Source organism: Nannospalax galili, unplaced genomic scaffold, assembly GCF_000622305.1.
Source record: "Nannospalax galili isolate Female #2095 unplaced genomic scaffold, S.galili_v1.0 scaffold930, whole genome shotgun sequence".
Classification (NCBI taxonomy): Eukaryota; Metazoa; Chordata; class Mammalia; order Rodentia; family Spalacidae; genus Nannospalax; species Nannospalax galili.
Genome location: NW_008329328.1, coordinates 298316 through 323664, shown reverse-complemented (window position 1 = coordinate 323664; position 25349 = coordinate 298316). Strand labels below are relative to the sequence as shown.

General features: G+C 38.6%; 1 protein-coding gene across 1 annotated transcript in view; it reads left to right on the top strand.

Moving 5' to 3' along the window:
- Window positions 1–15968, top strand: part of Tinag (tubulointerstitial nephritis antigen) — a 142155-nt gene extending 126187 nt beyond the window's left edge. Inside the window, exons 10-11 of the mRNA XM_008836413.1 lie at window positions 3311–3356; window positions 15632–15968. Coding sequence (XP_008834635.1) covers window positions 3311–3356; window positions 15632–15766 — 181 coding nt within the window. The 3' untranslated portion in view covers window positions 15767–15968. The remainder of the gene's footprint in view (window positions 1–3310; window positions 3357–15631) is intronic.
- Window positions 15969–25349: the final 9381 nt, after the last annotated feature.

The following is a 25349-nucleotide window of genomic DNA, read 5'->3' as shown; positions in this document are numbered from 1 at the left end:
AAGAGTGGGTGGAAAGATTGTAGGAGCCAGCCAGAGCAATAGGATGCCTATTGTTACAAAATGCATTCTAGACATGATGGAAGCTGCACCCATTAAATCTTAACAGTATGATACTGTAGCTAACCTAACATACTGTGTTTTCTATTTCAAAATAGCTAAAAAGGAGAAGACTGCTGGTATGCTTACCTTAACGTAAAGAAACGATGTATGTTTGAAGTGACGGACCTGCTAATTACCCTCATGTAGTCATGAAGTATACACATGTTGGCGCATCACATTGGATGCCATAAACATATACATTATCATATATTAATTAAAGAAAGCTATAAACACAAGATGAAGCCTGGAGAAAGACTTCATGTCTGTGAACACTGAGTGAAAGCTGCCCAGAGTTTTCCAAACCAGTATGTTCAAAATTTTCAATAAATTTTGAGAGAAAAAAATACTAATTATCCTTAAATAATTGAAACAGTTTTTTAATTATGTAGATAAAATTAAAAAGAACAATACACAATTGAGATTAAGTAGATTGCCTTAAGACAAGAAAACTTCGTGTTAGGAGCTCTCCAGTTTGTCAACATAATATATAATTTAGTTTAGATAAGTAATGTCATGGAAAATTTCAGCCGAGTAAGATTCTGGTCTGTTTGAACAAATGCTTATAAAGTATCCTTAAAATGAAGGACTTGAATGGAAATTCAAAAATAGTTATGCTTACAGATAATATGAATGTAACAAACATTCTCATGCCTCCAGTGATGTTCACTGACTTGCAAGAGAACATTTCTGAAATGCGTGCATATTTCTAAAATTGTCAGCCTATTGGTATAATGGTACAACAAAGTATGTTATGACAATTCAACAGCATGCATGTATTAGGGAAAATGTTCTCCATAAATCAGGAAGGTAAAAATTCCAGTAATGAATAATAGCTTAGCCTTATTTGAATGAAGATTTTAACCTTGTGAATTTGCTGTAATACCAGTGAAAAATCATTTGGTTCAAAGTGATTCTTCTTAGTCTCTTAAGGCACAGACATACTTAGAAAACACCCCATTACAGTTCTATAGGATATTTGATTACCATCTTAGCAATCCTCTGGAGAAGATCAAAAAGAGAAAAGATAGATGAAGGTCACAATGTAAATGCTGAATTGTGTAAATAGGTTTTGTTTATTTGACCCAGAGACTGTAGCATAGGTTAACCAAGGAATACTACTTATAATGATTTCATTTTCTGTTATTATTTTATGTACATGATGTACATGAGTGTTTTTCCTGCATGAACACAAATGCACCACATGCACACAATACCAGAAGATGCCAGAAGTGGGTATCACCACCCCTGGAACTGGAGTTACTGACAGTTGGTTGTTAGCTGCCATGTGGGTGCTGGGAAGAGAACCCAGGCACTCTGCAATGCAGCCAGTGCTCTTAACAACAGAGCTATCTCTCCAGTCCTATAGTGGCATTATTTTTCTATGTGGTATTTTATTTCCATTTGAATTCTGCGTAGAGGTTAACATTCCATTTAAAATAGTATTTCAAACCCTCCCACTCTAAAAAATTACTCAGCTCAGGTGCCCTACTTTCCCTTCTCTCTCCTACTTCTAGCAAGTTAATATGAATTGTCTTTGCTGCCAATTTTGAGAAGGTTTATTCTAATCTGCATAGTAGCATTCTATTTAAAATAACTGTTGGTTTATTAGGCTATTTATTTATTTATTTATTTATTATTTTTGTGATAGCAGAGATTGAACCAAGGGCTTCAGACATGCTAAATTAACACTCTGCCCTTGAGCTACACCTTCAGATCTCTTCTTTCCATTTTGAGACAGTGCCTCACTCAGATTGCCTACAATTGTTTTGAATCTGTTGCCCTTCTGCCTCTTTCTTGAAGAGTGAAGAGTACAGGTCTACACTACCAGGAACAGCCATGACTGATATTTTGGACATTAAAGTTATAATTAACATACTTATTAAGAAGATATTTGGAACAATTTTGAAGCCTTTATATTTGAGGGATAATAATTATTGCTTCATTTCATAAAATTGAAATTTTTTTGATAATCACAACAAAATATACATAGACGCACACTGAAAAACGCTGCCAAGTGAGCAAAAATAAAGGCACAATTCGTATGTCTTAGGAGTCTGAAAGCTAAGGCAATTTCTTTCACTTTTAATTTGTTTAGCAAAACCAGAATAAGGGAATATTTTCAGTAATTACCTCTTAATCTTTGTGAGGCAATGTTTTGAATGTGTGATCATTGCACTGCTGATTTTTAGTTTTGTTTTGTTATTTTGAGACAGAGTCTCCCTATAGCTCCAGCTGTCCTGGAACCCAGCATATAGACCAGGCTTGCCTTGAACTCATAGAGATCGACCTGCCTCTGCCTCCTAAGTGCTGGGATTAAAAGTGTGCACCACCACTCCCAGCCTGATACTGCTGAACTTTAATTCCACTTGTAAATGTGTATTTTCATTTCCCTGAAACATATCACAATATTTCTGAGAGCCCTAAAGGGTATGTTAAGAGGATTTATTTAAAAACATGGTGTCTATTTCATGGTATAGATTTTCTTGTAAGGTGCCTCTATCTTCTGCATACCCAGACCTACCAAAAAGTCAGAGCCATAGCACAAGAGGCTGCCATCCCAGTGCTCCTGTAGGAGTATGGAGGTAGAGACAAGAGTCCCTGGGAGTGTAGAGACAGCTAGTGTATTGTAGGAAGTGAAAAGCAAGGAAGACTGCTTGTCGCAAACAACCCTCAGTTATCGCATTCCATAGAGTATGTGAAATATTCCCACCTCATGAGCTTATTTAACAGAAAAACACAAAATATTGGAGGTTAAGCTACTGAGAACTAGAATTTCTACATGTATTGGTACATACAGAAATTAGAAATATTAGTACTTCATTAATTATATGTGAACATTTATATGAACTTCCTCATCTACAACAGTTATTTATATTTCTATTATATTTTGTATCAGCTGTCTTAGAAATTTTTAGTGTGGTCCATTTATGGTAGAGTTTCAGAGGGCTATGAAAAGGTGGGAGATGCCTTTAAAATTTCTGTACCCTGTTACCTTGGAGATTCTCTCCCTCTGTGGGTTTTAGTCAGTGCTGCTTGGATAAAGATGATTCTATTCTGTTTTCGTAAATAATATGAGAGCAAAGGAGAAAACTATACAAGTTCAGTTCTGGAGAACAGCGGTAACATTTCAGCCATGGGAGTGGCAGTACACTTCCTGTTCTCAAGGTCAAAGCAAATGTTGCAATCATATTTTTCATCATTGCTATTGCAGATGGGGAACATTGAGAGGTGCACAAGGGAGAACAGAAAAGTTCTGGGTACGTAACACTTTCTGACTGAATTTCCACCATCAGTGGAAACCTGCCCCTCCTCTCTCTGCTTCATGTTAAATGATCACATCCCAAGCAACTCTAATGCTTTTTGTCCAGAGATGTTTTCTTCAGCACAAAACCATTATAATAATTTATTTTATAATAATAGTTTTCTTCAAGTCCTGTTATTTCAAATTGCAAAAAAAAAAAAAAAAAAAAAAACAGAATCAGCAGGGCAAGTTTTTGTTCTATTGTCATCTAGATTAAAATAATGCTTAGACTTCACTCATGTATGCACGCTTGTTAACCACCTAGAGGTCTTTGCTATACTAATATCATGGGTAGAATTTAATATAATTTCTGTATATGTATTTCCTAGAAGTTAAAAGTTGTTTCCAATTATAACACACACACACACACACACACACAAACACATACACACACACTCACACATATATATCTTTGCTGGAAAATAATTAGTGTCTAGTCTCAAAAATAGCATGAAGTTTCATCAGGCATGGGAGTATATGTCTCTAACTGAACCACTTAGGAATAAGAGACAGAATCAGGAGTTCAGGGTTATCTTTGGACACATAGTGAGACCCTTCCCAAAAGGAAAACATTTCCAGAATAACATAAATCTATCAGTAATAAACACTTTGGGGAGGATTGGAACATATCATTGCAAATATTCAGTTTATTCTAATGAATTCAATTAATTTTCATAAGTTGTTTTTTATGTTTTATTTTTAATTAAATTTTCATTTATTTATTGTGTGTTCACATGTGTATATGTATGAGCATGCGTAATCCACAGTATGTGAGAGGTAGCCAGAACGAGTGCTACGGAAATCATTTCTCTTTTTCCACTATGGGTCCTGGGGATCAAAGTCAGATTATTGGACTTAGTGGCAAGTACCTTTACCCACTAAGACACCTCATTAGCCCCATACACTCTTTACACATATCTGTTTTTTCAGGAATAGTATAAAGTCTATCCCATGGAATCTACATTTGAATAGACAAAACGCAGAGTGTAACAGAGGTTACACCTCACTAGCTGTTTGGATTTACATTTACCAGAATGATTCTTGATTGGCTTCTCAAATAGCATTAATGTTTGAGAGTTAAACAGCTTATGAAAGAGGATTTGTTAATACCTGTAATTAAGTTTCTATCTGAGATTCTTATTAAATGAATATGAAGTATACATGACTTCATAACAATATATTTATAGAGAAGTACTTTGAGTACTGTATTTAGTTGACAATAGTTATTAGAACATCACTTAGCTATTTGTTGAGAGACTATAAATAAGTATGTACAGGGAAATAGTGTGCAGTCCTCCTGTGTTCTCTGTGATCATCTCCAACTGAGAGCATCACAAGTGGTGTGTATGTGCATACCTGCATAGGCACATTTGCCAACATGAACATATGTGCCCACATATAAACTAACTCAGACACTGTCTTTTTGTGTATATATGTGTGTGTGAAAATGTGTGGTGGTAAAAGGACAACTTCAAATGTTGTTCCTCAGGTATCCTTGTCCAACTTTTTTTGGTAGGGGAAACAGGGTTTCTCACTGACCTGGAACTTGTCATGTCTCTACTTGACCAGCATTGGGACTCTAAGTGCGCACGGCCACACCTGGCTATTTTTATGTGGATTCTGAGGACTGAACTCATAAACTTGAGTTGCTCATCTTGGATTTTGATCATATTTGTCTTCTTTACCAATGAATCCAGATATGGACTGATATATAATGTTAATATAAAAATATTCATTGAACAAGTAAATAAATATGCATTCAGGAAAAATAAGTCAAGCCACAAAAATAATTTTCATTTTGTGTAAAAATTGATTGTGTTTTAATTAAAATGTATGATTTTAAGTGCTACTTAACAGTTTTGAGAGAACTGTGAAGAATCTGATATCATCCCACATGTATACACATGTACATGCATGTACATAAATGTGTGCCCACAAGTGTACAAAGAACATGTTGCCTGGGTTGGAACAATGACTGCTTAATTGACATTTCAAGCAGTTCAACAACCAAAGTAATATCACAGCAAAGCATCATGTTCACAGCACACCTTGGATTTGCATGTGATGTGATCTGAGTCTATGTTCTATACATGCATCCGTATTTATCCCATAACGGAGTAGGAAAGCACAATGAATTTTCTCCAGTTACTAACAGGAGACAAACACCTTCTTTCTTTTCCAAAGTCAAAGAAAAAGACCATTTATTCCAGTAAAATGGGATGGAAAAGATAATGAGTTCTTACCCTGGCCTTTGGCAATATAAGTACATGATCCCAAACCCTGGGTAAATTCCAGATGCCTTCTAATGCTGGGTTTTGTCTCTTCTGACATGTAATACTGAGGAAGATAGGTTTTAGTACTTTGGGGACTGGGAGACTTAATTCAGACTGTGTCTGTACAGTTATTTTCTGAATCAGGGGGAGATAAAGACAAGTTGCATTGCCCATGCAGATCATATCAGCTAACCAGACAGATGGCTACAGCTTGATTCCCATGGTATGTATGTGTTTCTTGAAGAAAGGCCAATAATCCTTATTATTATATCATGTCTACTTTCATTTATCAAGATTCTTGGACTTTTTTCCAGTGTACCCAGAGAGAGAAATCCAGCTCACTGTTACTTTTTCAAAGTTGTATAAAGATGTTTGAAAATATTTACAAATAGCTCTACAACATAGGCCTATTGTATAAGAAAAGATATTGCTGAGTAAAATATAATCGCAGCAGGTCAGTACCTTCACTGAGTAAAAAAAACCTCACAAAATTCTTAAACCCATATTTAATTTATAAATGAGAGAACTGAATGAGTCTGTGTAATTTTGTTGTATCAAGAGCATTTGGTAAGTCCAGATTCAAGCCAAGAATCATATTTTTAACAGGTAAAGAGAGCACATAGGGGAATAAGAGTCCAGCTGGGCTGACTGAACTCTAGGGGAACCCAAAGCTCCCAGCTGTCTCCTCCTATGAAATTATCACTGACTGCTCTACACAGCTATAAGACAAGGCAGAGGGATGGAAATGCATTACAGAATTTTCAGCATCTCAGGGTCATACAAGAATAGATCCTGAAATAAACACAAGGCGGGTATAGCTTAAAATATTTGAAACCAAGTGTGGACCAAGTTTTAAAAAATGTCTCCTATCTCTGACCCAAATTAATTTTTACTACACTGAAATGATCAGTCTCTCACAATATATATTTAAAATTTAGGTGAATGAGGAAAAATATAACCAATAACCAACAGAAAAAACTATCAATGGAAATAACAGATGATAATTTATAAGTAGTTCTTAAAATAACCATTATAAGACATTCAAATATATAGAGGTGAAAACAGAATTTAAATCTACAGAAAAAGGAAAAAAACATTGTGAATGGTATGTCTCACTCTCTATGGGTTAAACATAAGAAATAATTTGGTGCCTGGCCAGATGGCTTAGTGACTAAGAGCACTTGCCGAGGACCCAAGTTTGGATTCCACTGCTCAAGTCAGATAGCTCAAAACCACCTGTTACCTACAGCCCCAGGGCATCTGACTCTTTTCTGGCCTCTACAGTCACTCCCCATATGTCTCTTTCTCTCTCTCTCTCTCTCTCTCTCTCTCTCTCTCTCTCTCTCGCACAAAGTCATTAATAAAATAAAGTTAATGATCAGAAATGAAACTGAACAAAAATATAGCCACATTATAATACACAGAGGAAAATGGAATGGAATTCAGAAAAGACCAACAAGCCCAGAGCGCTGTGCAGAAACAAGTGGCTACAATCAAGTACTTTACCAACTATGATTATGCTCCCACATGGGAAAGAAAAAGAGAATGGGTAAGAATTTATATTTGATCCCATAATGGCAGGTTTTCCAAAACTAGAAGATACCAACTCAAAGTTTCAGGAATCTTTATATACCGCAATCCGGAAAAATCATAAAATTATACCCAGGAATTTCATAATCAACCAACAACAAAAGACAAAGAGAAAAGAATGAATAACCAGATTTTACAGTGATGCGCATGCCTCAAAAAATCAGCCTTGAGAAAAAAATTGATCTTTCCTTAGGAAAAACCAAACAAACAAAATTTAAAATTAAATTTTAAAAAGTCACAAAATGATAGTGCTGAGGTGCTGAGTAAAAGTAGGAGAATGTGGAGACGACGATGACGCTACACCTGTCTCCCTAGGATTTACACTTGGATAGTTTTCTCCAAACTAGAAGCAAAATAAGACTTTCAGATAAATATTAACTGAAATAATGAAGTTTAAAATATAAAGCTAAAGTTAAAATATTAATAAATATGCTGACATCTCATTCAGTATCCCACGGGAAAAGCAGCTAGCAGCGAAGTATGGATGTAGAGTAGAAACACTGTTAGGTGGTTCTGTGCTACAAATACTGAGGACTGGGCATTCTTTTAGAAAGAAAATAAACTATATACCCAAGCTCACCTTTTCTAGGATGCATGGCAAGTTCAGTGTACTCATAAGTTGAATTTATAGAGTATACAGTGTCAGAACTTTTGTTATTTAGCTACAGCATTGCATAATTTAATACAAAATAGACAGGACAGAAAAGAAATCTCAAACCTGTCTTTAAGAAGGTAATGAAGCAGTGATTCGATAAGATGAGAAACTCATACTCAACAAAGAACAAAAGAATATGAAAATAAGGAGAAATTAATGAAGAGAACAGTACACAAACACCAAAGAAAATCAATAAAGTAAAGACTTGATTCTTGGAAAAATAATTCTCAGGAAAACTAAAAATGAAACAGAAAAAGAAATAGACACTGGAAAAGAAACCACTGAACACTGAGTAGCTAATAATTATGGTAATATTTTATTCATTATCGAGTATTAAATGTATAAATTCCTTAGAAACAAAAACTTAAGTTGAAAATGGAGAGCCTAAACACTTATGAGATGTTTTGGCAAAGCTGACGACTACATTAAAACACTCTCACAAAAAAGAGGCCAACAGCCTCACTTATCAAGTTACACACATGTTTTTAAGGAACAAATAAAACTAATGTTACGTTAAATCATTTCAGGGATTATAAAATAAGGAAACGTTCCAAATGTATTTTGTGAATGTATAAAAATACCAAAGCTTGACAAGGGCAAGAGTTAAGGAATACAGTAAAAAGTTACATTACGACAAAGTGAGGCTTAGCTCAGGAATATAAGATTGTTTCAAATAAAATCAGTCCATGTAGATTTTGATATTATCAGAGTCTAAAAAAAAAAAGAGAACTGCCTTATTTACCTTTATCGATATATAAAAAATTAATTAATAAAATTCAACAACCAAATCAGTTTTATTCCACTATATAAGAAATTAACAAAGTTTTATGACCTCCAAATATCATGCACTCATTACCCAGAGCTGCTGTGGGTCAGTCATCCAGTTGGCCCTGCTGGGTCCTCTGCCCAGGATCCCTCAGCAAGCAAAGCAGCACAGGCCTGTTTCTTTCAGGTGCCTGAGGTCCTGTTCTCAGCTCATAATTGCTCTTGTTGCCACAGGGTCAAGCCTCCATTTCCTTTTGGACCTATTAGGTCCTAGGAGATGCTTGAAGTTCTTTCGTGTGGTTTCCACACAGATATTCTCACTGTGTTCTCAATACAACAATTTAACACCTTTAACTTCAAGAAAAACATTCTGACATCCAGATGTTCTTTGCAAGGGTTTCCTTGATTAGGTCAGACCCAGGTCTTCTGCAAGAACAGTTAGTGTTCTTAACCACTGAGCCATCTCTCCAGCCCTGGAAAGAGTTTTTAAATGTTCAACATCCTTAGCCATCAGTAAAGTGCAAATTGAAATTATTTTAAGATTTCATTCTGTTTCACTCAGAATGGTCATCACAAAAATACAAATGACAGTAAATACTGGCATGCATGTGAGGAGAGGGGCACTTGTTTGTGGGAGTGGAAACTGGGGCAGTCACTTTGAAAATCAGTCTGCGGTTTTCTCAAAAGCTACAAATACAACTGCCATGTGATCCAGCTATATCCCTCCTGGGCATATACCCAAAGTATTTTGTATCCTAGGAAAGAGATACATTCATGTTCACAATAGCTAAGAAATGGAATCAATGTAGATGTCCATGGACAGATGAGTGGATAAAAAAATGTGGTACATGTACATAATGTAAAGCTGTAAGAAAAAGTGAAATCAGGCCAGGTGTGATGGCACATGCTATTAGGTAGAATTGTCCTCTGACTGGCAAGGTAGACTGGCAAGCTGTAGACAGAAGCCTCTCTCCCAAGCTTGGTTGCATCTCCTTGCCTAAGATTATAAACTTGACTGTGGGCCTTCCACAAGAAAAGGAGGGGCAGGAAGAGTCAGTCACCACTCCCACCAAACAGCCCTACCTGCATGACGGGGGAGGCGCCCGCCCTCACCATTTTGGACATTTCCTGGAAAGTGGAGCCACATGGGGATTGGGTGGGGGTGGGGGGGGTGCCACTGACACTCTTCTAAGAAACCCCTCACCTATTGATCTGTATGGAAGCCCAATAAAATCTTTAGTTCCCCCAAACTGTAATTTGGAGGCATTATACCTCGTTTTGTTGTAAGGAAGATGGGAGGAGGGAGCCCAACAGCGTTTATGCCTCCCAGAAGGAATTTTAGCAACACTCTCTTTAATCCCAGCACTCAGGAAGCAGAGATAGTGAATCCCTGTGAGATCCAGCCTGGCCTGGTCTACTTAGTAAGTTTCAGGCCAGCTGAAACTGCAGGGAAACCTGCCTCAAAGCAAAAAAAAACAAAAAAAAAAGAAAAATGGAATCATGAAATTTTCAGGTAAACGAATGAAACTGGAAAAGATTATACTGTGTGAGTGAGCTCAAGCCCCAAAAGACAAATGCCATGTGTTCTCTCTCACATATGGATCCTAGTTAGTAAGCTAATTAAAAAATACAGCTTAGAAAAGCATTCAAGTGGCATATCCATGCATGGGTGGACAATAGTGTTCCTTGAAGACATGGATCATTAAATAAGCATTGCAGTACAGGGCATGGAATACCTCCCTATGAGTTGTTGATCTGGCAGGACCCAGAGAGGTCTCTAAGTCAACACATTTCTTGCTATTTCCCTTGGCTACTCACATAGTAATACCCCGATGCTGAAGGCACCAACACACTTAGTTTGCAGGATATAGAGAAATAAATCTCATACTGATTGGGAAACTTCCTCCCTTCTGGTTACTTTTAATAGTGCCAGAAGGAGCTTGTGCAGACTGCCAGGGGAGAAAAGACATGAATGGTCTTACTCAGTGCTGGACCCTGCATAATGCAATACCAACATGCCAGGTAATAGGGGCACAACTGATATGAGATACTGTTTTCTTTTCAGACTTGAGGCCTCCTCTACAGAAGGGAGTTTCATGCCTGTTACTGTACGCCTGTTTCAAGCCCATGTCTGGGGAGGTCATAGAGCCTGTGGTAGAATATTCTGTTGTTAGTTTGCTAAGTGATCATGCTATCATTTGCCTTCTAAGTATTTGTGTTTATACCCATAGACCTGAGCACCAGAAAGGCTTAAGCAGGAATGTGTATGGGAGAAGCTTCTTTGTGAAGTCAACAGCAGTCAATTAAAAGATACATAACTGATCAAGTGCTAAGAATAAGGCTGAAGGACTTAGCCCTATATGGGATAGCTATATTAACCTCACTGCTACCAAGGCCCAGGGAATATTGTGCAAGAAGAAGCAGAAGCATGTAAGACAGGGAGGAGTGCCGTCTTCTGGACATGACGTGGCTACCACAACGATGGTGTCACAGCAGTTGTAGTTACCAGTACCATACTAATACAAGACCAAGCCAGTCATGGTTCTGACATAGATGGGCAGACTAGATCTCCAGGCCCTTCCCTTTACCAAGGAGCTATTGGCAGCGGGAAGTTGCAGAGAGAGAGAGAATCACGTGTTTCTTGAGGCTATGAATCTGGATTTTTATTTTTTGAGGATATGTCCATGAGTATGCTTTCCACTCTTCAGTGAATGGTCCTCTGCCCAAGTCCATATGGGTAGCGCTAACGGAGTTTAGTGAGTTACCAAAAACATGATGTGAAGTTGGGAAAGAGGCATGCTGGAGGGGACCCGGGGCAACTGAAGAAGGAAATGTAGGGTAAATGTGACCATATTTCAAGGTATACATGTTTAGCATCATCAAAAATAAAGAACAGTATTCAACTTCACTAGCCTTCAGAGAAATGTAAACACAACTATGAGATTTAATAGTAATGTCATTTGAATTACAGTCATTGTAAAAACACATCAACAGAAATGCTGGCAAGTATGCAGACATAAAAAAATCTTATACACTGCTGCTGGGAATGTAGACCAGTGTGGCCTCTATGGAAATCAATATAAATAGTTCTGAAAAAAAACTAACAGCCCCTCTTCCATATGACCCAGCTATATCGTTCCCGGATTTTATCTAAAGGACTCTAAGTCGACATATCACAGAGATATTTGTGCATAAATGTTTATTGCACCACTGACAATAGCTGTGTCTGAAAACAGAGGACTAGATAAGAAAATGCATTATGAGAGAATTTTTTTCCTCTTTAAGGATTAATGATGTTAAGTCATTTGCAAGAAAATGCATGCAATTGGAGATAATCACATTAAATGAGTTAAACCAATTGCAGAAAGATAATTTTTTTTCCTTTGTGCTTCCTACGTTTATACAGATACATAAAATAATTTATATTTATTTCACTGGAAACTAGAAACAAAGCTATTCAAGGGGACAGTGGATGGGAAAAACAGGAAACAGAGGGTCTGGAGAAGGAAGGAAAGGGGAGTCCGAGGAGCTACATGCTCAACACAGAGTAGACATGTATGAAATCTTTTGTAAAGTTTAAAAAGATAGATTTCAAGGACACATATATAGAATATATAAAAATTCTTGCAACTATATAGAAAGGTAAATATCACTTAATGAAATTTTTGACAAAACCCTTAAAGCCGGGGATAGAAGAAGAAATGCAAATGTCCAAATTGGTGAACATTGTTAGGCACCAGGGAAGTGCCAGTCAGAGTTGTAATGACAGATCCCTACCGCACACTAGTTTGGTGGAACTAAGACCAATGGTCAAGTATGAGAACATTGCAGTGAAGACACTGACATGTGTCTGTGGTATAACTACTTCCCTCATTGTGTATGAACAGGAGAGAGGATAAGGAGACCATGCTTTGATCATGTAACCAAGCAAGGTATAATGAGATAAATGAGTCAGTTGTAGATTCTGAAACGGGGAGAAAGAGGGTCCCCTATAGGGTTCTTAGTCTCTCTCATTCATAAAAGAATTTAAGAATGGTTCCAAACAGAAGCTTTTACAATTTTATTAGGATCTTAAAGGAAAAGTCTCAGAGCAGATGAGCTGGTCATCTTGGCAGCTGCCCTGAGCAGGTGAATAGTGGGAAGAAGGAGAGAAAGCCATGGAGCCAGGCAGGGTTAGAGCCTGCATAGAGGTCAGACATGTGACTGACTTGCCACCACATGGCTGGGAGAAGGAAGCTTTAGAAAAAAAATGGAAGAAATAAAAGGTGCCAGGGGCAGCCCGAAGCCTTAGAGAAAGCTTGTTTAGAAGGAAAGGAATAAAGAAGAAAAGGAGAAATTATGCTTTTCTCAAGAGTTCAGGAAGGCGTACAGACTTATGGAGACTTCCAGACTGTGGCTGGTCTGGAAATTCTGTGGGGGTCTGAGCTAGTTCCAAGCAGAAATATTCGATACCTTATTAACACACCAGGTATTCTGCCCATTTATTTAGCATAACTTAAGGTGACCCTGCCTTCCTGGGAGTGGTTCTATCACCAGGTAATTGACCAGTGAGACTGGAAAAGTAGGTCCTCCCACAGATAGACAGTTTTATAGTCTGGACCAGTTCAATTTACGGGGCTTATTGAAACTCTAACAATTCCAGCTTATAAATGAATCTCAGAGGCATCACTCTGAATCAGAAGAAGCAGTCACATCCCAGCACATGCTGCATTGTTCCATTTGCTAGAGAGACGAATGACAGGAAGAACTGATGGTCTAATAGATAGTGACAGGAAGGTTACATGGTAAATCTTCAGGCTGCTAAAAGTGGTTTAGTTTGATCTAAGTGGAGAATATAGAGGCATCAACTTCATTTACACATGTGTAAACTCAGTATTGTATAGTTAAAGTTGACTCACTAGAAGTCACTGTTTATCATATTTTAATGCAATATTTTATAATCATATACAAACAAATTCAGTCATTTGAAAGAAACAAAATAAGTGAGGAGACAGGAAAAATGAGAGTAGGAAGGATAAGATGAACAAGTAAAATGCATGTCCTAAGGAGCCCTGTATTGGTGCTAATTTGCAAAGTCACACTCTTTATAATTAGTCTTGGAAATATGTGGTTAACTCTAATTAGCATATACATTTGCATTTGCTTAGAAAACTTCACATATCCTTCCTGGGTTCACTAAAGATAAAATGACAAAAGTTTAGATGGTAATAACCTTTGGATATTCAAATGAGAATAGATATAATACTATAGATATCATAGTTTCACTTTAAAAATATTAATATTCTAAAAATGTATCTTCACTTGAGATTAATTTTATTTGATTTCTTTTCTATATTTTGGGGTGTGTGTGTGTGTGTGTGTGTGTGTGTGTGTATGTGTGTAATCATTTGCCAGTATATATATTGGGACCGACTATAAAATTTGGAAATTGGAACTGTGTTTAGATCATTGTTGCGAAGACTCGCACTCTTTGCAAGGTCTTATCTTCAGCTCTTCAGAGCTCATTGACTCTTAGGAGGCACATCACATTCAAGATTTCAGACCCTCTTTGACAGTGCTCCTTCAGGTATCATGACTGACAGAGTCAGCAAATCGCCAAATCTGAAAAAGAATTGCTGATGATAAGTGGATGTTTCTTAAAGCTGATGTTATCACAATTTCTGAAGCTGAGGGGATCTACCTTCTCTTAAAAAGGAGAAAACCATGAAAGCTTAATGCAATGCCATTTGCCCTGAAAATATCAGTGTAGATCACACCCTGCATCATTTTTTTGTCTTAGGCCTAGCACAGAGTGAATGGGAGCCAAGTGGAACAGCTGTTGTTGTGAATTCCCTAATTTATGGGGTTTGTCAATTTGATTTAGATGTGGTCACCTAATTTCCCCTCTGTGCCTCTTTAGCCTCCATGACATTCTGTACACACCCCATTAACAATTTTGCTTCAAAATGTACGTGTTCACCCAAGCTTTAGATCCAGGAGTTTTTCTGGATCTTTCCCAACTCTCTAATCATCTCCAAAAGTTAAAAAGAAAAGGAATAAAAGGAAAATGGCAATTCCTGCTGATTTTACTTTCTCAAATTTTCTTAAACACTTTTTGGTCTTCTCCTTAGATTACACAAGTGAAGTATTACAGGAGTCTTTTAACAATCACGCTTGGTGGTACATGTGCATAGTTGTATTTCTAGGGAGGTAGAAGGAGGAGAATCTGAGTTCAAGGACAACATGGGAAGTTTGAGACTGGTATGTGCTATGTAATGACTTTAAGGATTCAAGAAAAGCCTGAGCTACCTAGCTAGAACTATAACAAGTTAATTACTCCAGATCACAGTCCTGTACAGTGGGGAAATCACAGCAGCAAAAGTTTGGGGAGCTGATCACATCACATCCAGAGTCAGGAACAGAGAGAAAAGAATGCTTGAGAGCCAGGGTTCTTCTCTCCTGTCCTTGGGTCTGGTGTCCAGCCCATGAAATGGTATTGCCCACATCCAGGATAAATGTTCCCACCTCAATTAACCCAATTAAGGAAATCCCCTGTAGGTGTTCTCATAAGCCAACCTAACCTAAACAATCCCTTGGTGAGACTCTCCTGCCAGGTAATGTTTGTGTTATGTCACATCAACAATCCAGAGAACAAGGTTTTAAGTCACATTGGTGTTAACTATTGCCATCATGCACATATACATGGATATTAATGCAGCATAAGTAAAATAACTGCTTAACTCTTATTAGAATATATTTGTGCTCTAATAATTATAGTCCATAAAAAGACAAATCAATGAAAGCTACATATGGATTTCTTATTTTTGGCATGCGAAAATAAGCCAATAAGTGGTGGTTCTACCACTGAACCAGCAATGCGCATGCTTGAATTTCTTATGTTTATAGACAGGAATAAATAGTGTAACAAAATATGAGTCTTAACATTTTTATTTTTTATTTTTCCTGTAGATTGCTGCCAATTCCTGGGGGAAGTCATGGGGAGAGAATGGCTATTTTAGGATTCTTCGAGGAGTAAATGAGTCTGACATTGAAAAGTTGATTATTGCAGCTTGGGGACAACTAACAAGTTCAGATGATCCATAAGTATTAAATTCCCATAATGCTCTGCATCTAAGTAACTCCTTAAATTGAACTTTAGCAATAGGAGTTCCTATGAGCCAGTGGAAACTGTGTTTTGCTGTGCATAGCATGTCCTTGCTCTCTTGCTTTCATGAGGCTCTGATCTTTTGCTGTCTTTATATTACCGTGTATATGAGAACACTAATAAATAAAGAGTGGCTAAATGATTTAAAGTTCTGGATTGTTGTCATTTTGGTCTCAGTATTATTCACATTGTGACAGAATTTGTTTTCAAATATCATAGCAATCCTTCATAGAAATGGTGCAGACCCATTATTGTGCTCATGAGTCCTGTAGAAACCAAAAAGGCAACCAAAAACACACCAGTGTGCCATCTCTATAACTTTCTTTATCAGCAAATAACAGTTAAAACTTTGCTCATGTTTTTCTTGAAGCAGTAAATACAGATTATTCATTATTATCCCAGTAAGTCAACATTTTGTTTCACTTTCGTTGCCTGGACCTAACTTATATTTTGTTCACCAGAGAAGAGTACATTCACAGGAGGAACATCAGAGGTAATGTGTTCTGATGTATGAGATAGAGACGGGGGAAGCAAGGAAAAGCTTAGAGTTTAGCAAGAAAAGGATTGCCTTGATATAAACACACTTCTATCCTGGAAAGCTAATACGCTTTGAGTAAGTATATTATAAAATTAACTATAAAGTTGTATGTAGAAAGCTAACATATTTATCCTTGAAAACAGCAATAACATGTCATGAGTCACAAAGAATAAATACACTTTTTAAAAATTTTTACAAAAGCTTTATTGAGAATTTCATACATGCATATAAGGTGTTTTGATCAAATCCATGCCCACTCCGGTAACCCTAAAATCTTTTAAGGATTAGATGCAAGCTCCCAAATACTTTTGACATTTTGGGCCTTGGAACAGAGTATGTTGCTAAGAGGCCCAAGGACATTTTGACTTTTAGCCAAGAAACTGGCTACATTTCTTTGGGGTCTTTTTACCCTAACTGCCTAGCCAATTCCTACGTCCTACAGTTATCAGGCCATCCTCTGAAAGGGTTACCCAGATTGCCAATAGGGAATCGGGACACAGACTGCTCTGGCTTCTTCCTTGCTGAATAGGGATGTAGGGTGAGGCAACTGGAGTACCCATAAGTACACTTTGATCACAACCATTTCACAGTTCACCACTTGAGACTGAAAGGAAGCTGTGTTGACACTAATTTGCATCTAATTTTGATTTTAGTTCTCTATAGTCAGAGAAACAAAAATAGCAGCATAATAATGCTTGGGAAAGAATATAATCTTTTAATAATTCACTGGCATCTAAATAGCAGAGCATAAAAATCATGACACAAAACTGGTCAGTAAGTGAGCAGAGCCTATCATCCTGCAGGGGGAGGGTGGCCCTGGCCTAAATTTCTAGGCTCGCCATTATCCTTATTTTCATTGAAGGGATTTTCATGTTGTTTATTCTAAAGGTGCTTTGCTAGGATAAGTCAGTCATGCTGTGAATGTTAGAAAGCAAGACACCCCCTCCCCCCACATAAATGACTGCAGCTGTAGTGTGCTTGCGATTAATAACTGCAACTTTAGGAGACTTACCTATTAATTTGGTTCTTCTCTAAAAAAAATATGTGAGAGTGATTTACCTTGTTAGTGTTGGCTCTCATTGCCTACAAGGTGGAGAAATAATTTGATGGTTTTGTCAGCCTTTGATACTTTAAAGTGGCCCCTACAAGAAATAATTTGTAAATAATTTCAGGGGGCACCGAGAACAGAGTGGAAAGTGGATGTCCTCCTCACTGTAAGCATGCTTTGACAGGCAAAGTGCGCCATGGACAACTATACCATACAAAAAAAGGATTCTTTGGTTGAAGGTTGCTCTGGGGTCTCTTTCTGGCTTGGCAGAGAATGGGGAAATAGATTGCATTGTCAAGACAAAAACTATAAGCAAAGAAAAACAGGCTCTGGTAGTTGAATGTCACGCCTGTATCTGCTGAAAGAGGACAGATGTGGCAATGTGAGTAGACACTGACAGTGTCTCTGTGGGATGTAGTTCTCACATAGCTCTTCAGAAACTGAAGGTCATAAATAATAAAGTTTAATTCGCTAAAAAGCCAGAGGATGAGCATCTCTTTTAAAACCACGGCTGTGATTAAGTAGATAACACCTACATCCATGCTATGTAAATGTGAAAATAGTATTAGAATTGTTTTTTCCCATGTGGCTTTGGGTTTAGATTATGTCGTTTTAAAAATTCTCAGCAATTAAAAGACAAAGGCAGATAGATTCAAATCTAGCGAGGGCCACATAGCATAACACTGTCTCAAACCAAATAGAACAAAACAACAATAAAGAAAGAAGAAAAGAAGGAAGAAATAAACTTTCCTACCTTTCTAAGGATCCCAAATAAGGATACAACCCAATTCCAGCATAGCAAGCCTTATATATTGTGAATTTATCCAGAATTGCAGAGTCAGACACTAATTGGGCAGTTGTCAGCTAGTAAACTGAGGATAGTATTTTCCTTGATGTTTCTTAAATCACTGATTTAACTTGACCAGGGTTGTTTGTCACTTTTACAATTTATAAGAGCATATTTGGTTCTATTTATCATCTATTTATTACCCAAGGGCCTTGAGTGAGTGTTCAGAAATCCACTATTGGCATAGTCATTGGCTAGTGACTGTCTGTAGAACTGGCTGATGCCTACGTGATCCTCTACACTGTCCTTTTCTTGGTCTAATGGTGAGTGCAGCTCTCAGCTAGAGGTGGCGGTGGGAAAGGAATAAAAATGTTGAGTCGAACCAGAGATGAGCAACACGAAGTGTGCTTCACTCAGGCTGAGGGCTGAGGACAAAGATATGTTCCCAGAACCTGGAGGCCGCAGTTGGCCTGGCAGCAGCTATAGCAAGACTGAAGTGCTGGTGGGTGGTGGGGCACTGAGCTCCTCACCACTTCATGTTTTCCAGACTCTCATCAGAGTCTCTCCTTGACTGACCTTTCAGAAGGCAAGTAAGTGACAGTTTAGGACAGAAAGTAAGCCATCAGGATCAGTGCTCATCCTTTACAGAGGAGAATAAAGTAAAGGCGAAGAATTGGCCAGAGGATAAACATCTGCACAGGGGAGGTTTCTAACCCATCTTTCTTCACTGTGGTTCTTAGAGACTCTGCTATTTCACTGTGCTCTGTCTCAAAGGCTCCAACTGAGGCTGTGTGGCATTTATTTTCTTTGGATAGAGGTTGATTCTATTTACAAAGAAAAGAAAGAGAAGTAAAGAAGGTGGGATTTCATAAACTACTGTTTTATGAAATGGTTCAAGAAACAAAAGCATCCATCCACGAGGTGATGTTACATCTGAAGAGAGACCGCTAAAGAACCCTTAGACATTCTGTCTCCAGAAAAGTCAATGCAAAGAAAAACCTCATCTGCACACTGTCAAGAAGAGCATGATTGAATGAAAGGAGAAAGCTTCTGTACTTCCCCTGTGAGTATTAGTGAAATTACCTCATTTTGATAGCTTCTTGAATAGAAATGATGAAAAATCATTTGCAGTAAATCCAAGAAAATGGAATTTCACCTTAAAGCTACCACCAGTAAGATCCCCATTACTTAGAAAGAGAAGATCCATAATTCTTCCCTCTGACTGTGTGATGCTCTCTATAACCTCCGGCCTCTATAATGAAAGCAGTTTAGTTCTATGTTTCCTAAATAGGTTCCATGAAATATGTTTCATCTGACATTTAAAAGTGTTACGGTGGATTTCGGCCTGTGTTGAATTGTATTCTCTTCTGGGAGGATTCGTAGTTCGCAGGCTGCTCAGGAAGCCCACAGTGAGGTGGACCACCAGCCATGGTCTGCCTTGTTCACTTTTGTTCCACAATTGACTTCAGAATCTTCTCTCCTAAAAAGTCTCATTAAATTATACAACATCTTTTTGATACCTATGAAATGTCTACAATGTATTAACCAGTGTGCAAGATACTAGCTGTGCAGGATTGATGGCCAAGATAAACAACCCCTAGCCTATTAGCTTACTAACAACTTTTTTTGTAAAACCTATGTGGAGAAACTGACCAGTTTTGAATTCAAAGTGGTAAAATGAGTACTTAGGGAGACATTGGACCAGCAGAACCTCTGAGCTTTAACATAGCAGGGAGCATTTACCTCATTGCTCAGATCACCTTGAGTACCACTATCAGAATGCAGCCTTGGACTGAAAGGCCTGGGATTGAGATATTTGAAAATTTCCTCGGGCAATTCACTGACACACAGGGTTAAAGACCATTTTGTATTCCTGCCATGAAAGTGCATGAAAGCACGTGCTCTGGTGAGCCCTGAACTCATTTACATAAACAAATGGCTTCAACACTCCAGTCTGTGTTCAACATGGGCATAGCCAGTGATGAGTCTTGTCACTTGTCAGAATATGTAGTTGGTTATCACGGTGGATGCTTCTTTATCTGGTCTGCTTAATTTTGCCAGGAAGTTTCCTTTTTGAGATATCAATATAACAACTCTTGTTTTAATTTTCCACTTGCTTTGCATATAATTTAGATATCTTCGATATGGTTTTTAATCCAAACAGCTAATCTGCATCCTTACATTAGAAAATTCTGACCATCAAAACTTAGCTTAACTTTTTAGAGGTATTGCCACTCCTAGCTGATCTTTGTGTCTGACTTAACATCCTGTGATTAACAGATTAAAAAAAAATAACCCTTTTGGAATGTATTAACAAAGCCCTTGGTCCCACCAACCTAAGACTAATTGTCATCAAATAACATCTGCAGCCTATACCTGAGAGTTCTTGGCTTGGCTCTAGTCACCTGCTTCATGTTTCCACCAAGGTATTTGAACACTAATTTATGGCTTTTCATTGTTCTGTGACACGAAACTTCTTCCACGTTGGAACATGGGATTTGAGGTAACTTGAAGCTGTGTTCCCGGGCCATGGTCACTCATGTTTACCTCTAAAATAATCCATCTCTTAGCTTCTTTGAGGTGAGAGCTGTGATACTGTGTTGATACTACTCATGAAAACCGTGTTTCAAAGGGAAGCTCACTCTTTGTGGCCAATTTTCTCAGTAGTAGCTCATTCAAGGTGACAACATCCCAACATTCTCTTTTTAAGGAACTATAATACAAACCTTTCTTTTTCTCTCAGCAGACTAGGTTCCCACAGAGACAAAGAAAACAGAGATCAAAAAGCCAGATGAGATGTAAATGATTTTTATATTTGAGATTGTTTCAGATTCTGCAATGTGTAATATTTCTCCTTAAAGTAGTACATATTTTTACATATTCACAACTGTTTTTCCAACAAAGGGACATTTGAAAGAAGTTTTATTCTTATAATTGTAACCACCATAGATGATTACCATTTACAATCTGCAGCACTTAATCACCTCTATGCTCATACAATACCTTCCTTAGGCAATAAATATTGAGTTGAAATATCTCCATGGGCAGACAAGGAGAGTATCTTGATGAGTTGTTGCAATCTTTTGTTTATTGGTGTATGTGCGAAAGTGCTGAAGAGTTATAGAATGGCAGAGATGGTGACACAGTAAAGTAATAAGAATTTTTCTTGATTTGGCATTGTTGAAAGGCACCCAAGAGAGAAAAACAAATTAGACAGGAATTCTCCCTATATATAAGGAAGTTATGAGGAAAAATCATTTGAAATTTTAAGGAAGTGAGAAGCCTTTATGGTTCTGTTTGTTTCATTCAACTAAACTGCTGTTAGCTGCATTAGCACCAATTCAGCTTTTGCGGTGCACTGAATGAGATGGCTGCTATGTATTCAGCTTGATTTGGGAAATGATTTGTGCAGCTGAAAAGTATTTAATTTAACCAGTACAAAGGCTATGAAATCTTTAATGGCAGCATCTCTCCCCATCCTCACATGTAGGATAAGTGAGGGCAGAGGAAGAGAACCAAGACTTTCACCAAAGTCTAGGAGCAGTCCCTGACTCCAGCGATTGGGTCCTACAAACAACAGAGTAATCAGCGTCCTTTGCATGTAGCTCAGCTTGAGACCAGTCTACATACATTCGAAAGTATCCACTAGACAGTTAGGTTTAATATACGTAAGTCTGTTTAGGGAGATAGTTATTGGAATTAACATTATGACTGCTCAGGAAAAATTTGTATGCCTATTTTAGGTGAACCGAATCTCTGTTCCTGGGCCTTGGTACCTCATATTTGACTCAGAACAAACTTTCTTTTAACCCACCCACAAAAAAGAAATGTATCCATGGATCTGTGTAGGACTATACATAGGTAATTGAATCTTTCGTAGTTGCCAAATTATTTTCAAAAGAAATTTGGGGGCAGTGTGGGGTAGAGTGGGAAAGCAGGCTTAAGGGCAGTAATTGAGGATTACAAGGTAAAGAGAAGTTGGAAGAAAGACTAGACCTTGTAAATTGGGGGTTTAGGTTTTTGCCTTGTGTGGGAGACAGGCTTGAGCCTAGGGTGAGCTCTTATTGACAGCCATACAGAACACCTTGTGACGTTTGCTCCCATTGGCAGATCATGAGACTGATGCCTAGAGCTCGCTCCCTAATCACCACCCTTGAGATCCCAAATTGCAACAGTCTTAATGACAGCCACACAGCTGACCTGAGGCAACAGCCTGACTGCTGGAGCCACAAGGAAGGCCTTGTGACATTTGCTCCCATTGGCAGATCACGAGACTGATGCCTAGAGCTTGCCACTCCCTAATCACCACCCTTGAGATCCCAAATTGCAACACTTAGACAGCCTGGGTCACGTGATTCCCAGGAAACCAGGCCCCATAAGGAAACCAGAACCTAAGTAACCTGAAACCCATTATGCTAATGAGGTGTCTGGTTCACTATGTCATGATAGGACACAGCCCTGCCAAAGATCTGAGTTGTAACTTCTTAATTGGACCCCTACCCCTATATAAGCTTGTGCCCTTCTCCAATAAACCAGATCTTCATCAACGAACCTGGTCTCCTGTGTCTGAATGTGCTCAGCTGACACGGTCTCTTCACCAGCCCTGGGGTCCCAACTGGGCAGAAGTAGCTACGATCAGAGGCAGAGCGCAGAAGAGCACCCCAGCACCAGGCAATCAGAAGAGTTGCCTCAGCCCGACCACAGCTCGCTGCGCATCGAGGAGCAAAGGACAGTGCCCACTCCATCAGGGGTGGCCACAGGAGGCGGTGCCCATGCAATTGCAGGCATAGCCTGTAAGAGCAGAGGAGCAGCGCCCAGGAGGCGATGCCCGTGCAAGTAGAAGAGCGGCGCCTAGAGACAGCACCCAGCACCAGAAGAGTGGAGGGGTGGCCGGAACTGGCGGTGGCCGCAACCTTGGCCAACTAGGTTGATAACGTCATTCACTATCAGGTAGAAGAATGAGAAAAAGTATAAGGACTTAACCGGTACCTCACATTTGAACATGTTAGACCTCAAATTTGGTGCTTTCCAGACTTCCAAATTGAGAGTCCGTTTACCAGTCAAAGCCAGAAAAAACAAGTGTGGCCTCTAATTTTCAATGATTGAACAAAGTAAGAGTAGACTGGACAGAGCAGGGAGGTTGATATTCAAACGACTGATAAAAGCCCCCACCAGCACAGCAGGATGAGCCTTGTGACACAGGTGTCAAGAGCACAGGTAGAGATGAAGAGGTCCAGACTTGCCTTGTCCCTGCTGTGAGCCACTGAAGGGTAAATGACTTTAACTTGTTCCAGACAATAATCAGGAAAAGAAGGGAAACTTCAGGTAACTAGTTTTGATACAGGAAAATCATTTTTAGTCAAGAGTTGATGGGTATTACATTTTGCCCACAATAATATATGATAGCTGTACAATTAAAGTAGAAAAACCACTATTACAAAAACACTAAAATATACTACATGTGTGTATTTGAATGCACATGTTCCACATGTATGCAGATGTTGTACATTTTTATTATTGGAAATCTTGAGGAACTCCATTCTCTAATATGCTGTTTGTTTTAAGCAGATAATAAAGCTTGCTGATGAAAACTCAATCTTTTGCTGTTGTTTTTTGAGACAGGGTATTCCTGTAAACTCCAGTTGGCCTGGAACTTGCTATGTAGAACAGGCTGGCCTTGATATCACAGAGAGCCATGAATACTCAAAAATTTTAAGAACAAACAATGAACTGTTGCAACATTTTGATGTTCATCCCAAACTTCTAAAAATATTTTTATTATTTTTATTTTATGTGTACGACTGCATTGTCTGCATGTATTTAAGTGCACCCATGTTGTGTAATGCCTACAGAAGTCAGAAGAAGGTGTCAGATCCCCTGGCATTGAAGTTACAGGTGATTGTTAACTGACATGTGGTTCTGGGAACTGAACCCAGGTCCCCTACAAGAGCAGCTAGATCTCTTAACTGCCGAACCATGTCTCCAGCCACAGAATTCCTAAATTTGATGAAAGTTTTTAATTAGCAAGTCTATAGAATGATATAAGTATGAAAAATTTTAGTAAGCCCAATGGAAGTTTAGTTTTAATAGCACCCTGAACTTAGTAGAGTCCGGAATGTTATGAATGCACAAAATTACTACTAAAATTTATGTGACTAATTTGTGTCTATATATGACAGCATTATTTATTAGTAAAATGTGTATCCTTTTGAAATCTGGAAAAGAGGAATATGCCTAATGATGAAAATAATCAAAATTGATGATGTTTGCTATTTTTGCCCTAACAGGTAAACAAATCCTACTGAAAATACACATACAGTAAATATATGAGTGCATGTGTATAGCTGAAGGCTGTGTAGCAGAAAGCACAGCACCAGGCAGGAGGAACTTCTTTTTCAGTTGCTGGTCAGGATAGTCAAAGAGACTCCCAAAATAACGCAGGCTTTTTACTGCCTCCCACAACCTGAAGGTAAAATCCTATTGTTGGACACAGGATATACTTGTGACACAGGACTAGGAGCAATGGAACCAAAACAGACCTGGAAACCTCCTCCCGAAGACTGACTCCCACAGCTCAGAGGATGCGATGCAAGCGGCTAAGGGAGAAAATCAATCAGTGGTATAACCCATCCGTGCCAAAGTTCCCTTAGGGTCACTTGTTTCTGGTGCTATTAGAGAAGCCATATAACACATCTTTATCTGAATTTTTCACAGTTTATATCCTGGGCAGGGGAAATAGAGTAACTTACAAAGGTGAACACCCAGCACCCCACAAAAGGTGAATATCTGGCACCCCGTTCCACTCTGTGGCTCAACCGCCTGCCCCTGCCCCACCCATAGCCTGCTTTGGCTTTTGCCCACACCTCATGGGCCCGTGGTCTGGCCCCAGGTTGGTAAATGCCCCTTCTTGCATCCACACGGGCAAAACACTGGGGCCATTTTTTCCCACGCCACCTCCACCAAGATGGTGCCAATGCTCCTCCTTCTGGGCAGGGAACTCTTCTCAGCTCCCTCTCCATAGCTAACTCTCCACAGCCAATTCTCCTCAGAAGGACCCACTCCTCAAAAGAACAAGTACCCCTCAGGACACACTGTCTATAAAGCCTAATAACCACAACGACTGGCATAGCAAAGTGTCTCTTTGGTGCA